At 47.1% G+C, this 17,336-nt stretch overlaps 1 protein-coding gene across 2 annotated transcripts in view; it reads right to left on the reverse strand.

The window, feature by feature from the left end:
* Positions 1-17,336, reverse strand: part of VAV2 (vav guanine nucleotide exchange factor 2) — a 120,306-nt gene that overhangs the window by 44,092 nt on the left and 58,878 nt on the right. For both annotated transcript variants that reach the window (XM_065648268.1, XM_065648265.1), the window contains exon 3: positions 3,092-3,150. In XM_065648268.1, coding sequence (XP_065504340.1) covers positions 3,092-3,150 — 59 coding nt within the window. The remainder of the gene's footprint in view (positions 1-3,091; positions 3,151-17,336) is intronic.

Consider the following 17,336-nt stretch of genomic DNA (forward strand, 5'->3'; position numbering starts at 1 on the left):
GGTCCCAGCCAAGGGCTTGCCACCAAATCTGCTCTGTCACCGGGGTTAAATGCCAAGAGAATCAGCAGTTTGGTTTGCATTTACCTATTTTTTTTTCAATGCAAGGTGAAGCTCAGCCCAGGGCGCTGGGCTGGCCGCACTATGTTTGCCTGGAGGTAAAATTAATGTCACTTATTCTCCCACCAAGCTCGGGCTGGCTGAGCTCAGGGGGTCCTGCCTTGAAAACACACCCACCCCCTTCTCCTTCCCCCTGCCGCCCAGCCAAAGCACCACTGCCGCTCCCGCAGGAGAAAACCTCCTCTTGACAAGCATTTGCAAGTGTTTTTAAATCTATTTTATCAACTGCCGTGCCTTTTGAAGCAAGTCACTGAGAGGTTCCGTTCATATATAAAGGATTTACTTAGATTAAGGGCCTCAGTAAAAGCCCTTTGAACACGCTAACTCCTTCCCGTTTTCAGATGGTTTCGCTGTGCACACATTAAAAATGCATGCAGGCAGCGTGAGCCAATATTCCTTAACCTCCTGCTTTGCTTGCAAAACTCTGCTTCCAGGAAAAACATGTATCTCGGGGAGATGAAAAAACACGTGCCCCCTCCGCTCACAGCTCACTTGCGGCCAGGGAAGCCACTTGCATGAGGTGGACGATGGCTGGAGATCAGAGGACATTGGGATCTACCATGGGCAATGCAGAACAGCCAGGGCTGCAGCAGGAAAGTCTTAAAGAAAAACTTAATTAATAACAATTTGGAGAAAAAAAAAAAAAAAAAAAAAAAAGACCTCTTCTCCTTTGCTGACGGGCAATGCTACACAATGAGGATCTTTTCTTTGTCCCCACATAGAGGACCTGTAAAATAACACATGGATGAAAACCCCAGGAAAAGGGTATTTATGACGCACACTCCCAAACTGAATCAAAAGGCAGCGCTGCCAGAGGTGCCTGTGCCCACAGCAGCACATGGGGCTGTCTCCAACCAGCCAGGTGAACAGGGGTATTTCTCACCTCCCTGTCCCTGAAATGGGAAAATCATACGTACTAAACCATGGGATTTGCTCAGGACCATGTATGGCACCTGGGGCAGAGCCAAGATCAGAACCTCGTTTCATGCACCCACTCTCCCTTCAGCTCTTTATCCACAAAAGCATCTTTCCTCTGAATGCCTGAAACTAAAGAGAGAAAATGTGCCTTTTTCTAGCAGGCACCAGTAAGCCTCTTATCATCGAGAGGCTTATTACGCACAGGGCGCTACCCAAAAAATAACCCAGTGCAGCAGTGGTGGTACTTGCAACTACACACTTCTTTAATTAGTGGGGAAACATCGTCTGTGTTGTTTGCACAGCAAGAGAGAAATCTGGTTTTGCAATCATTAGACACCATCGTCCGCTAGGAGGTAAGTCAGCGATGCACCGTGCTGGAGGCTGACACCGTTTTCTGCAGGATTTCTGAAAACCTGCAACCGGGACTAGAACAGGGGAGCAAAGACACAGCACGGGCTGCAGCTATAGCTGCAGTAGATTAAGCCCAGCCTTAGCAGCACGCTGCAAACAAAACATCGCATTCAAGATCCTTTTTTGCCATGTTTTGCTGCTTGTAGCTTGTTCCTTGGAAGAAACACTGTCATCCCAACATAGCTATCCGATAGCTATCTGATTTACGCTGTGAAACAGGGTTTCTCTGGCAAGGTTCATGTATCCAGAAACTATTAGACAGAAAGACTATTTTTTTTTTTTCCACTGAACACCACACAAGATTGATTTTTATTTTTCTACCCCACATGCCATGAAACTTAGATAAGGACAAGTAATAGGCTTAGGGATTTACTTCATTCTTAATTTGCACAATCCTGATTCTTAGACCCCAAAATAGGGCCTGGAGCAAAGCCACACTCATGCTATGGAGCTGAAAACCACATAATCTGTGTCCCATCCTAATTACACTGTATTTACCATGTCTTTGAGCACCATGCCTAAGCCAACAAGACTTTTCCCATTTATTTCAATGGCAGCATCTTCACGGAGGGGAGGGCAGGGACCCCAGTGAGCCAAGGGGCAGCAGCGGCCAACGGGAACAGTCCGATCCCTTTGGGGAGCCAGAGCTGCTGCTGGTTCCCACAGATTAAATTAATTCACCTGAGTGCAGTTACTGCCATTGAGGCTTTTGTGATGGTGTAGCAAGAAATCACCTAATTAAAAGGAAAAAACTGTCCAGCGATGGAGAAAGCGAGGGCTCTCTGACAGCAGGGGACAGTGGTGATGGGAGGGGACACCCCGGGGGGGTATTTTCCAGCTAATGGGAGCGACAGAATTTTCTCGCAGAGCTGGCAATGGGAGGAGGAACAAGGTTAATATGCAGGAAAACAGAGTTACAAGTAAAGACCCACTAAACTTCGTGCTACTGTTGTGTAATTATGGTGCCAAAGGCTTCCAAGACAAGGGATTTCAGTGGGAACCATAAACGTTGGTTGTAAAATAAACGAGAAAAAGCCACATATCCACAAGAATAGCAAAGCGTCCCTGCTCCTGGCTCCCAGCTATCGCCCATCCCTGGCAGCGGGAGACAGAAACAACAGGCATTCGGCCAAAGCCATCCCAGAGGATGGAGAGCTCGTTCATCCTCCAAATGGACACCGGGACCTTCCTGCCCAGGGAAGCGTTTTGCCAGGGGGGACACATTGCAGCCTCCTCCAGTGATGCCCCAAAACTTAAACCCAGCCCTTGCAAAGGCTCTGCAGCTCGTGCACGTGGGCCCCCCGCTATTCCCTGCCTCCAAACACTTCGATGTTTTTGTCTTTTAAAATAAGAATCACTGCAGGCTCAGTGCTATCCTTAGTAATAAATATTCCTTAACTTACAGCACATCTTTATTCCTCAAACCTTCACCCCCTGAATCTCCCCCAGTCCTGGTGGGATGTGTCAGATTTGTCTTTAGGCTCCAAGTTTGTTTGTACACGTGGAAAGCTGTTTCCCTCCAGCAGTATTGGTGCAGTTAAGGCAGGGAAAATAAGGCTAAAGTGTCTGATGTGATTAAATACTAGGAATGTGGACAGGGAGAGAGAGAAACATTATTTAAAGCATCATATTGAAAGGATCTTACCTAATTCCTTTGGTTTGAGCAATGCTGTGGAAGGAGAGTCTGGATACTGCAGAGATCACCTAGAAACGAGAGAAAAAGATGCTGGTGTGCTTACTGAAGACAGAGGAAGGGTTGGTGGGAACTCAAGGACCTGCAGCCTTGTATTTGGACCGGAACACCCACCAAAATGGATGTGCTTGAGTGCCCCCATCAGTGCCACAGCACATCACCATCAGGGCTTAGATGACACTATCAGTGCAAACATCGCTTTTGGTTTTACCACTGGGAATAGAAGACATTTAACCCTCAGTTATAAAAATCCCGATTCAGCAGCATCATCTGAGGAAACTCCATCCCGCCACTCATACAATACATCCAGACCTGCTCTGATGCGTTTTATTCAGCACTGAGCAGCATTGAAAACAACCCCCTTACTTTGTATTTTATTACAAAAGGTTTGTAACTCCCTTTGTCTCTCCCCACACAAAATGATCTTATTGAGGTAAACTTGCCAAGACTGAACGGTTTTGACTTCTCGCATTTCAATAAAGATGCATCATCAGTTTGTCAGAGGTGAGCGCAGAACATCGCCCTTTTCTGGCAGAAAAGAGCCAGAAGTGATTCAACAATGAAATATTTTCAGCATCGCAATCAGGAACAGCCAAACCACCAGCATTTTCTGAAAACTCCCATTTTTGATGGACGTTTTAATTGCTATGCAGAATTTTCAACGAAGACAAACAAAGAATGGTTTTAGTCCCTTATAGATTTAAAACATGTTTTACTCTTGCTCATATTCATCATTTCGAAGCGAGACTGCAAAAATAAACCTATTATTTTTGGACTGGTTTCCCATCTACTGGGATGAATAGAGATGCCTGTGTCCAGGACACAGATAAAGGACTTCTTGAGCCACCCCTGCTGTCCAGGGCACACAAACCCCAACACTGCTGCAGTAGAACCTCCTCCTGTCTTCTCCTCCACACTTCTGTGACCTTCATCCCTCTATTTGTTCTTCTCTTTCACTATTTCCATGAATTCCAGCCCAGCTGTCGGCCACTGGTGCCCCACGCGTGGACTCAAAGCCGGGGGGAACGACAAAGGAGCTGCCACAGTTTGCCATTTAGCAGTTTGACTTCCACACGGAGAACAGAGATGCTGAATTATTCAACGAGGCCAACGAGACCCAACGAATGTCAAAACTTGGCCAAGTTTCTCCCTGGTATAAAATGTCACTAATGGGAGCTCGATGCAGAAAGGAGCTCCAGAGCACGAGGGAATTTCCTCGCACCTCGGATACTTTATGGCCAAAGTTGTTGGGTTTTTTTTTTAAGATGTTGCCCCTGACATTTCCTTCTAAGCAGAAGATGTAGATAAAGGATTTTTTAAATTAGACAAAGGATTGTTTTCGCTGCTGCTGTCATGAGCACGTTTTGGCCTATTTCTCCCTCTCTCGAGCCCATCTGGCCAGCTACCAGCCCACCAGCCCTGGCGCGCCTGGTTTTACAGGGATGCCCGGGAGCCACTGATCACAGACCGTAACTACTGTGCAACTAGAAGAGAAACGGTGAACCTTGTCAAGCAGAAATTCAGTGTAAGTGCAGTCGAGTCCCTCATTTTCCTGTAACCCACCCTCCGTTCCGGGGAGGTGTTAAACAAGCCTGGCTCTCCCAGTCCCTCTCACACCTCTGCCTCTGGACGGTCTCTCCTTTGCTCTGGTTTTGAGGAGCGTCGAGCAAAGACGTGGCTTCTGGAAATGTCACGATTCCTTAAGCGAACCTGCTCCAGAGAAACCCAACGGGGCTGAGCCCCATTGGAAGGAGGAGGCAGCTCTGCCTGCCAGCTCCGAGCAAACCAAGTCCCTCACAAAGTGCACGCTGTCATTACAATCTCCTTGTTTAACGAAGGTTGAGTTTGCCTTTAGAAACGACATGAGCCACAATGGGAAAAAGAAGGTTAAAACATAACCGGGAGTCAAAGAAAGCAGGTCTTACTCCCAAAATTGCCAGCAACAACTTCAGGCATGTTATTAAATCTCTCTGTGCCGCAGTCTCCTGCCTCTAAAACTCTCCCCGGTTTGGGAGAGGAGGTGGGACTGAGCTCATTAGCGTCCAGGAAAGGCTCCAGGGCTCGTCAAGGCAGAGCCGCGGTGCAGAGCATCGCTAACGGCGAGCGGTACCTACAAACATCAAACCTCGACGGGTGCGGGGGCTGGAGAGCCCGCCGGCACCCCCGGGTTTAAAATAGTCCAAGGGAAGCCCTAGACTGATTGAATGAGTCTCTCCTGCAGTCTATTCTTAGACTTATAAAGTAAAAAAAATCAGTTTATGAATCAGACGGTTTTACCGCAGGGTTTGACTTCCGGGGAAATGTAAGAGAAAAGCACGCTGTTCTTTACGCCAACAATTTTTGCTTTGTTCTTTTATGAAAAACCTCAAGCGCTCTGAACATCCTGGCACATCAAAGCCCGGGTTCCAGCGACAAGGCAGCACACACGGACACGCTTGCCTGCGCTTGGGCTCCCAAATCGATGCTCAGGTACGTAAGTGACCCACTTTGAGGGATGGGGTACAAATATCCTCCATAAAGCTTGGCACCTCCAAAAACGAGCCTGAACAGCACCTGTCCCAATATTAGGGAGTATTTTTCCAACAACCACCAAGGCAGTAGCCAAGAGCAAGGTAAGCCAAGTGCAACTCCAGCTCCTGCGCCCGGCCACGTGCTTAAGGATAAGCAATCCTCTCAATTTCAACGGGATTAAACAACATTCTCAAAAGTGAGTCAGTCCTTAAGTGTTTGCTAAACTGTGTCTCATTTTCCCTGTAAAGCAGCTTCTTATTTGCAGAGAAACCCCGCAATATTTCCTGCCGCTCCCGGCTATCGGTTTGTATGAGGCCAGGCAGAACCCACACAGTTGGCACGAGGGGTCCCTGATCTCATCCGAGGCTTTTCGTTGCTCCTGCAACACAAGGACATATTAATACAACTAATACAGATATGACACCAAGTGGAATTACAGTTCACTGTTATTTATACCTCCCCTTTCTTTTATGGCAGCCTGGAAATGCAAACTTTTTGTTTCCCAAGGCAAACAGAATAACAAAAATAGATCAGTTCCCTTCAGATTTACAGTCATTGTTTCATAAGCTCAGATTTTTGGGTCTCGTACCAAAGTCCTACACTTTATGGAAAAAAGAAGGAAAATAGAAAAAAAAAAAAAAATCAAGTCTCAAACTCAGTTCCTCACACTCACTGGTCACTTTGCAAGAAACCTGGTTGAGTAAAGAAATGGGATTTGGGGAAAAAACAAACAAACAAACAAACAAACCCACCACGATAAGAAATCCACCACTCTTCTTCTTCCTTACTACCAACACTTTCTTTTAGCAATTATAGGTTTTAAAATAAACTCGAGCAAAGCAAAAATAAATCGTTATGCTTACGCCTCTTCTATTTCCTGCAGCATTGTTTATTGCTGATGGTATCTCTGGTGCATCTAGAAAACTCTCAAACAAACTCTCTCCTTATTTGTAAAAGTAAATCAACCCAGCTGGGCTGGAGAAAGCTTTGCATACGGGGATCACTTGGCATTCTGCATTCAGGGGTTACGGCCAGTTCCAGCCATGTCGAGCCCCAGCAAGGTCGTGTGTTCCCAGAACAAACTAATATTTGCTTCTAAGCAAATCAGGAACATTTCAGAGCTGGATAATAGGATCCAACAGCAAAAACACTGATGTGAAAAGTTCCAGGGATGAGGCTGCTAAAATAAAAGCAGCCATGAGAGCGAGGAGGACTTGCCCCAGTTACCTCCGGTTTGTGGTGCTGGAGAACCCTGTATTTTCTCCCACAGTGGCCACTCAGCTCGTGTTTGCTCTCGTCCGCCTGCTGAGTGAAAAAACTGTTGCTGGCCAGGTGTACGGGGGGCCAGGACATCCCTCTTCGCCCTAAACCTCAACCAGCATCCCACACGGCAGGGAACAGGTTTGCCCCGATGCTGCACAGCCCCGCACGCGCATCCTCATTGATGGGGCTGTTGTCACACAGAGAAACATCTGCCCTTCGATTTTTGTAAGCGAGTAGCCATGCAACCTCATTGATATTCCCAACAGACGCAAACTCGCACTGATCCATCTCGGACTCCAGGACAGCCCCGTGGATACAAGCGGTGCGGGGTGACCTTGGGACAACAAATGATGCTCCCACAGCATTCCTGGAACGCTTATCACTGAGCAACAACAACCAGGTGCCCAAACAAAACGTAGTAGCTCTGCCCAGTTTTGGTACATGGAAAACGACAGTCAGAAAGCACGGCCGTGCCATCCTGCGTTGTATTTGACGCCCCCCAAAGTAGTGCAAAGAAATGCACTAATATTTCTAAAAAAATTGTGCCTAAAAGCAGGACCAGAGAACCCAACCTCAGGGTTCCAGTGCCAGTTTGAGCAGCCACCGTTTTGAAAGTAGTTTCCCACAGTTTGCTCACGCCTCCTTTCTGAAACCTTCCTGCTTTTTCCAGAAAAAGGCTCAGAGGCCACGGAACACCCTTCTGCTCTGCAAAGCCGCCATCCACCGCCCAGCCCAGCCCGTGCTGCAGGTTTACGGCACTTTGCAAGGGATCTGCTGCCAAACAGACGCCTTTTCCTCCCTGCTGCCGCCTTTGGGGAGAAGTGACAATCAGGTAGGAAAATTTTGAAGGAATTAGTTCAAGCGTGGGAAGACGTGAAGCACGTAGGAGGACGTGGGCGCTGACAACCCTGACCTCCGCTCGTGCAAACTGGCAGAGTCTCTGCTGAAAGCCAACCAAGCTGTGCCGGCTTGCACCCGCTGGGCACGTGGCTCTTTGTGCTAAAAGAGGTGCAAGAACAGAGGAGCAAGGGGGAAAAAAACCCCTCAAACACTAATTAGGTTAAAACGCTGGTAAATAGATTTACACAGGCGGTCTGTAAAGCCCTTGGCTAACTGGGATTGCATCGTTCCGTCACGTGGGACTGAGCCACCACAAAGAGACATTGTGCCAAGGTATTTGAGCACGGGGAAGAAAACACCAGCGGAATCATTTCCATGCAAGAGAAGGAGAAATGTCACTGGCTGATGGCAGCATTCATCGTGCCTTTGTGTTTCCAGATGTTCAAAGCCTGGCCCTGCTGCTCTGTATCTCTACAGACTTTGGAGATGTTAGAAAAGCATCCCTGTCTTACGCACAGGGCTCAGAGCCTACCTGGTGCTAAGCAGGGTGGTTATAATTATCACATCTGTACTACGCACAGAGAAAATTATCGGGAAAACTCAAGGGAAAGGATCCGGCAGCTGATTCCTGATCCCGGAGCATTGATGCAAGTGTCAGAAATTATAGGATGGCCAAGCCATCGCCCTACAAAAAGCAGCTCCAGGCAGAGAGTTGTTTGTCTTACACCGTGGAGAACACCAGGACAGGCTCAACTTTGACCAGAACCTAGCTCCTCCTGCTCGATGCTTGAATTCAGGCAGTTGTAATTTAGTTTCCTCCCGAATTTGCAGGGCACCTGCTCTACAACCTCATCCCTCCCTCGTGCTTAAGAGCTCAGGGACCTTCTCTGACCTCAGCCCTTAACTCAGGATGCCCAAAGTCACGCACCTAAGCAAAATCTCTCATCTTGTGTCTCAAAAAGAGCCACCCAAGCTTTCCTGGGGGGAAAAAGCCCGTCGGATGTGGCAGTTCCTATAGGGACTATTTGCACCCTGACTGAATTATTGCAGCACAGGCAGAGCATGGAAAACAAGCGGCACATATTAATTCATGGTGGTACAGGCATGTGGCTCTAATAGCGTGTCAACTGAGGTGTCCCCAGCCCTGAAGTTTTGCTTTGGCCTCTAAATTAAAAAGCTACAAGCTAGGCAAACACACCATCACTCGTCCCCTTAATTAGCTCTGCTTTTACGTACTCAAACGACGTCCAGCCAAGGGGATTGCAAAAGCTCTGGGGAGGGACGGTGGCTTTGCACAACACACTATACGGAGAGGCTCCTGCAGAAGCATCCCCCCCTGCCCCAGTATTGATTGGATTTGTGGAAACAGATGGAAAAAACAAGTAGTCAGATGCAAAACACAGATCGCCAAACCCGCTTCCGAGAAACTGGCTTAAGTCAGTATTAAGTTTAATCCCTTTTGATCGAGGCCTTGGATGTAAGCATAAAATATTACAGGTTTTCATATACCTTTAAGTTCCCATTTCTGCTCTGCAATGAAGTTGGGCTGTCAAAGAAAAACATATGGAGCACAAAATGAGAGGTTTAGGAACATTTTGCCTGTGCAGGAGAAACTGGAAGCATCCATATGAAACCAATCCACTCGCACAATGGTAATTTACCTACTGAAGAGAGAGGGCTTGAAATTCTCCTTAGCTTATTTCCTCCATCTTTATTCCACCTGCTAAAGGCAAAAAACGCAGCAGTAAAAAAATAGAATGGTGAGCCCACGTTGAGCATCAGAGCAAGGGACGTGCTCCCGATTTTAGTTAATTCCTGCCCACCTTCCCAGGAACTGCAAGAGCCGTCTCAGAAGAAAGAGGCTGACTTGGGAAAGGACCGCTTGGCCAAGAGCTTCTCTCTTTGCAATTATTAGATGGTTTATACAAATGAAGCCTCTTTAGAATGTGCAATGCAGTAGGAAAGCCAAGGCGGCTGGGGACAGTGAGGATGCTACTCCTTCTGCCCTCCCCAGAATGAGATAAAATTATTATTTTAAATTTTTTTATATATTCTGCTTTGCTCCTGAAATGCTGCTGATGAAACACATTACAGAAATAGAAGTTATTTTAGAAATAACAACGGGCTTTCCATCAATAATATTCTGACTGCAGGAACAACCCTCGGTTCCCCTCTGATTTGTTACCCAAAGGATGGTTCTCAAAACAGCAAATGCCGACTTCCCCAAAACCATAATTAACTAGAAGCATCAGCAGAGGTTTTCCAACACAACTTGCTGTTGGGAACACCCTCCCACCCCCGGGCAGACCAGTTCCCGTGCTGGGCTCTCCAGAATTGCCCAGTGCATCCCTGGCACCACACACGCCGGCCGTGCCGCCGGATAAAAACCTCTGACGCAGCCACATTTTTTCCATGGCTTAATTCCATTATGTCAATTAATCTATTTACACCTGCAAAAAGGCAGGAACCTGGGGCTTATGGAGAAGGAACCACAAGGCAGCTTTCCAGAGACTCTGATAGTCAGAAACCACCTCCCTTCCTTGAATATTGTAACAGTAGATAAAGCGCCTTGATTTGACTGCGTATGTTAAATTTAGTCCTTGCTCTGCCTCTGCAGACAGCACATTTACTGCTGTGTGGGTGACTGAAACATGCATCACACAGCATACTGCAAACTGGCGTATGAAAGATCCGCAGTAAAAGATATCCAAAATATTGGCTCCCTTAGCGGGTCACAGCTCACAAATTACAGGGCGGAAGGGAAGCTGGATGGATTTCCACGGTCACTACTGTACTGAGGGTGAGAGAAGATGATCTAAGGGTCCCTTCAGACCTAACAAATCCATACAGCTGAAAAAAAAAAAAAATTCAAATAGATTAGATCTTGGCTGCCTCCAAGAAAAAAAAAAAAAAGAATCAGGCATGATGTTTTCAGTCAATGATTTAAGGAATGTAAACAGCTTTGTCAAGGATGCTCAGGCAGATTCCCCAGCTGGATCCTCCACCATGAGCTCAGCTTTGCGGAGTATCACGATGGCTTAAACCAGCAGGAAAAGCAAACTGGGGGCTGGCAAGCCCCAGCTCCACTGGTGATGGGTGGGAAATATCGTGCAGAGAGTATTTGCACCCCAAGGGAACAAGATCCTGAAGATCCTATCACAACACGGTGCAGCTCCTGCTCTCCCTGGCTCGGTGCTGGGAGCTACATCAGTTCTTCGGATTATACAGCGCGACTCCAAAAGCGTCACCAGCTGTTTATCTACTGCTAAAATGTGAGCGTTTAAAAATTAATAGGAACAGATTGAGTGAGTGTGGAACGCACAGAAACCAGAAGCTTCGAGGAATTTCAACAGGCAACGTTAAAATCGCATGGGCTGCAAAGAGCAAAGCTCCAGCCCCGGAACGGGAAAGAAATGCCAAAAATACACAGGCGTAATCACACATTCATCCTGCGAGAGGGAAACGCAGCTCTAACCACCACGTGTTCTTTCTTCCAGCCCTTTAATCAGACCTTGGAGACAAAGAGCAGCTGGACAGCACTGTGGTCAGCCTTGGCTTGCAGGGGGAGGGAAAGAAAAAAAAGGCTCAGTCTCTGTGTTAATACAGGCTCAGTTTAACCCAGACCACAGCCAAGATTAAGGACTCGGGTTTTGAATGCACGTCGTTGATAAAGGTCATCGGTTTTGCAGCAAGACGGATGCGCATCCTCAATAACGCCCCGTGCAAGGGGGAACGGAGGGTCCCCAGCAGCCACGTCATGAATTCACGAACAGGTTCAGATGGGAGAGGAAAAAAAAAAAAAAAAAAAAAAAAATCGGCAAAAGAGGAACAGGAATTACTGGTCCCAGAAGGGCAGGTCCACAGAGCTCTGGACAGCATTATAAATAAAAGCCAACACCTAAAACTGCATCCCAAAGGCCACTCATGCAAATCTGAAGGTGAGATCAGAGCAACCAGTAGAGAAATATTAATAACTGCTGCCACATTAGGGCTGAGCAGCCAGTAACAGAGGTTCACCAAACACTTCTCCCTGGAGCTCCTGTCCAGAATAGAGATATTTTGCAATAAAACACATGAAGCTGGTTTCTGTCCCGTGAAGCTCATGGAAATGCCTGACAAGTATTTACTCGCAGCAAGGGAAGGGAACAGGAAACTAATATTTATTCTTAGTTGGCTCTCCTGACTTTTTCTTACCGGCAGTAAGACCAGCAGGAGCACATTTAACTTGGAGGTTGGGGTCTTATTGACTTCACCACAGCTAACGCGCAAAGTGATGGAGGTTACCAGTGAATGCGGCAATTTATGGAGCAAGAAACCCCAAAAAGCCCAGGTCAGGGTGAGACGCTGCTCAGGCGCCTCATGTGGGGCTGAGACAGTGGCCAGAAGCCACAGACTGTGAAAATTCACGCTGCAAATAACCTGACGTGCTGGACGGCAGCAACTGCTGGAATTCCCAGAGGAAAAGCTCAGCCTGGTGTAAATCTCAAAATTCAGGAGTGGGACAGCGAAAAGAAGAAATGGTTTTCTGCTGTGATAGATACTGATAAGCATTTCGGTTTTGTCCAATAAAAAACCAAAGGTCATGTTTCTTTTGAATCCACAAACATTCAAAGTATTTTCCATTTTTGGACAAAAAGGCCAAAAAATGTCCCTGAAAATTGAGTTTTAATGACTTTTTCCTCATTTGCTGTAAAGGATGTTTTTTGTTCAAAATATATGGGGCTTTTTTCCACAACATATTTTGGCCAGATGTAGATGATGTGCCTGGACTGCAGAAAAGAGTATTTGATAGCACTGCCAAAAGATAACCAGCTCAGACTAACCCTTGCAAAAAGAAAACCTTTCATTTACTGTCAGGCCCTCTGCACTGAGCTGCGCCGGTATCGTTTCATCAGCCCACGGAGCAAAGTGGTCCACAGGGATGGATCTGAACGGTCTGAATAATTCCACATCAAAATGAACCGTACTTGGATGAGACTTCCACCAAAGCACCGAGACACTACGAGACCGGCTGCGAGAGGAAAAAGGGAAAATATATTCTTGTCAAAATGACATTCCCCTTAGGAGTACAATCTCCACAAAAGCGTTTACCCGCGCGCATTGTGTTGGATTTCAGATTCTGCGCTTCTGAAACACATTATGCCGGGTACTTGAATAATTATGTTTGACTTATTTAACAATTTAACATTCGCACGCTTGGCTTTACAGCTGGAGGAATAAAATCACATGTTTGAGTGACTAAAAGGAAAAAAGACGGTTAGACAATATATGCATATTTATGCGAGCATTCCCCGCTCTGAAATTACATTCGCAAAGCAAACATTAAACCGAGCAAATTCCCTCCCTCACTGGTTGTAAATGAGGTTTTAAGCAGTATGACCGGCCAGCAAACAGCCGCGATCGCGGATGTGGGAAAGCAAGTGCAGCAGCTGGACACGGGCAGGACGAGCAGCTGCCTGCGCCTGAGCTGCTCCAGCACCGAACCTCTGTGTTCTCACCGTGGCAGGACCACGGTGCAGGAATCCATCCATCCAGCGCTGCCCCCAGACACACCTCCAAGGGAAAACCACCCCATGGGGTCAGAGAATCACAGAATCATTTTGGTCGGAAGAGACCCTCAAGACCAACAAGTCCAACCATTAATCCACCCCCGGCACTGCCCCGTGTCCCTGAGAACCTCATCTCCGTCCGTCCAACCCCTCCAGGGATGGTGACTCCAGCACTGCCCCGGGCAGCCTGTTCCAATGCCTAACAGCCCTCTCCGGGAAGAAATTGTTCCCAATATCCAATCTCAGCTTTCCCTTGAGGCCAGGGTCATGTGTGTCAACCTATAAACTGAAGAGGGACCTACGCTCTCCTTCACGAACACCCTGCAGGTCAAACGAGCTGAGTTTCTCCTCCCATCAGCAGAGTCCAGACTCAGTGGTCCATCTCAGATGCCTTGGAGGAACCTCACACATGACAGCTTGTGGCCACTATCAATGAGACTTGTTTTCCAGCTGGTGAGTGCAATGAAACGCAGCTCTTACGAGCCAGGAGCACAGGAGCTATAAACAGGGTTCTCCATCATTTAGCTGACGCAGGATCAGGGCTTTTTTTCTTTACACCACTCACCAGACTTCAAGAGGGGCAATTAGTTAATCACCTACTCCAAGGATGCTCCTGGGCTGTCCCTCCCCGTCTGCCAAGAAACCCACCCTGACACAGCCCCGTGGCAGCCCCTCTGCATTACTTATCACGGGATCTTCGTTAGGCTGCCTGGTACCCGAGAACAAATGAGAAGATGGATAACTGTCCAGCAAGAAGACAGAAAAGTGAACAAATAGGCTCAAACAGAAAAAAGAACATCTTCCAGAATGTCGAATCAGTGCCACACAGGGAAATTCGCCACCTGAGCCATGTACCCTGTTACTTGCTATGATCTCACACGAGTGTTTTCCTCCTTGCCCAGAAACCAGAGCCCTTCCCTGGCCAGTATGGTCCTGTCCTGTCCCCCAGACCCTCTTTGCTCCCAGCCTGACCTCGATGGCAGCTCTGCCCAGGAAATACGGGCTGGGAGAGGGGGGAACCAACGGGCTGATGGCTTACAAAACACAGACGAGTACAAAACCGTGATCGCTGCACCACCAAGGGAAAACCCAGTGATCGCAGCGGGGAATACCGAGGCAACGTTCTGCTAACAAAGGCTCCACTAACGTATTTTTCCAAAAGTGCTTTGCTGTGCTACAGACACGAGCGCTATCAGTAAAAAATGTTCGCAAGCGCAGTAGCAGGTGGCGGCACTGATATCTGTAAAGCCACGGATAAAAGCTGATGGGCTGTATCCCATAACAACTCAGCATTTAGTAAGACTCCTATTAATCGTCTATCCAAGCTATTTATATCGGAATCCCTCCATCAAAAAGTGTTATCCCAGCTCGCGGCATCTTACACTCTTTCTTCACGTCTAAAGACCTGTTGTGAGCGGGTTTGAGCCAGGCTCATCCCAGTTTACCCCAGTGAAGCCCCAGTAGATCCCACCTGGGTACCAGCAGGAATCTCACAAAGCAAGCAGACATCCCATCACTTTTTTCCAAGAGCATCTCCCAAACAATCCCGGAGAGCCCAGTGCTGTGAATATAAATACGGATCTCTCTGCTGTTCCACGTGCCATTCTCCTCCCCAAGCCCGATGTAAAACTGCCTGACGGTAGGATAACAGAGTGGAAAAGATAAGCTTTGATAGGGAAAAACTACGCAGAAAAAGGATAAGAACCATATTAAACTGTATTAAAAAGCTGGCATGGAAACAAGTTCAAACAGCTCCCTGTAAAGCAGCTCAGCTCTCTGGGGCTCCATTTAACAGCCATCCTTTTATTAGAAAATCACTGAAGATGACTGTTTAGCGGTTCCAATAAAGAATAGGTAGATGGGGAAGGAAGATTTTTTTTCCATTAAGATTATAGAAGAGCCTGAGGCAGAAACAAGGGAAAACCTCCAGATCCAGGATTTGGTTTCTGCCCTGTTCAATAACCCACCCAGTGAGCACCAAGATCTGAACTGGTCACAGGCTGGAGGGTCACTGGGGTCCAGGATGGGCACATCAATCACCCGGGTGGTTTTAGCTGAAACGAGGAATAGGCGCACGGATGATGCAAGCAAAAAAGCCAAATGCCAAAAAAAGGGATGAAAAGTGGGACTCCAGAGCCAGTACGGCATTTTCTCTGCTCCATGTGCACCTCTAGCACCTGGCACATCAGATGAAGGGCACGACACCTGGAAGAAGTCTCCAGATAAACCATTTTGCAGAAAAATCTTAGATATCTTTTTACAGCCTTCCTCTCCCCTCCCAGCTGAGGGCAGGAATTGCCCCGTCCCAGCAAGGAGCATCAAAGCAGCATCTTCCCCCGAGAAGCGCCGATGATGCTCCCTCCACCACCAAAGAGCCGCCAGTGATGGGTCTTCCCAGGGCCACAGTCCTTCCCACCAGACCTTGGGTCTGCTCCAAATTTATCATTGTACCATTTTATTAATCCTCCTTATCGTCAAGATCCTGGTGTGCAAATACATGTCGAGGTGTCTTAAGTTGATAAGGTGCTTATTTACCCGTTGAGCTTTCTCCGTGCTGCCCCTTTCCACAGCAGATAACTCTGACTTCTTGAACACGGTGTGGGCAGAGGCTTAAGACTGCTCCAACCACCACACAAATCCCAGCACAGTAAGGAAGGGAGAGAACAAATGCCTGGGAAGCAGTAAAAAATAATAATCTAAAAGATTACAGAAATAATCTAATGGGCTTTGAAAGACCGTAACCACTGCCAGTGCCATGGGATGTCCAGCCACCAAAGAAGCCAACATTAACCTCCACTCCAGTGTTCATTAAAACATTAAATGTCAACGTGACATGATCGTTGATAACAGAGAAAGATGACCAGACACACCATCTGGTTTTAACCATCTGATGGTTTCTATCAACCCCCTTGTCTCAAGGCAGACCTTTAGACATGTTACATTATCTAATCCCAAACACAGCAAAATTAGGCTGGAGATCTTAATAACGATGATCATATTGCTCAGCTTTTTCCACTTTGAATACGAAGAGAACAGGAGCTGCGACGCGTAAAGAAATTGCACTGTTAAAAATAACATTAAAAATGCATCTATTTTGGCCCTAAGGCCCACAGAGAAAGATGTTTCATTATCCAAGTCTCAGAACATAATTACGCTTTAATAATTTTTTCAGTACAAAAGGGAAGTCTTTTGGGCTTGCTCTGCTCTTCTAAAGCTGCACTTGAACGGGAACCCCGCGACAAGTACCACTTGAGCCTCGTTTATCTCCTCCAGGATCCAACCCCGGGCTCGTTGCAGCATCACGGACAATCCCTCGGTGCAGCCTCCCCCAGTTCTCCGTCCCACGCACAATTAAAAAAGGAGCATCAGGATTCCCTCTGCGCAGACCACAGCCCAAAGCATCTCCTCTTCTCCTCCGGGCAGGGGCGAGATCCTCATTTCAGCAAAAAATTAACCTGATTATCAGCCTTTAGGAGATCCGACAAGCTCAGCATTGCACCAACAAGCCATATCCCCCTTAATTTGGCTGCTCCGGGTGAGCCTGACACGAGCCCCTCGACCTCGGGTGGGTTTTATCGCCGTTCTCAGGCCAGTTTGCAGCCGGAGCCGAGCGGTGCTGAATCCAGGCAGCTTGCTTGGCACTAAAATTTGGTTTCCATAGAAACAGGTAGCTAGCGAACAGGAGCTATATCTTATTTGCTCACTTGTAAAAAAAGGGCTTTCCAGGCTGTAATTTAAACCTAGTGGTAACTGCGACATAAGTAGGAATACAAAGATTTCACGTTGGCAAAGAATGTGGCTTTTAAACAAACAATATCTGTTTTTTTTTCTTTAATATCAATTATTATAAGAAGACTAACATGAATTCACACGTACATCCTTTAAAAAGTCCCACATACCATTGGCTTTAATAGATACAAATTAAATGCTAGTGAGTTTTGGAAGATTAATTTCTTTTCCCTTCCTCCACTCCCCTAATCAGACATAATCTCACTGACAAACTAGGAAATCTGCAGCTTTAGTAATCAGTTAGT

This window comes from Caloenas nicobarica, chromosome 19 (genome assembly GCF_036013445.1).
Source record: "Caloenas nicobarica isolate bCalNic1 chromosome 19, bCalNic1.hap1, whole genome shotgun sequence".
Lineage (NCBI taxonomy): Eukaryota > Metazoa > Chordata > Aves > Columbiformes > Columbidae > Caloenas > Caloenas nicobarica.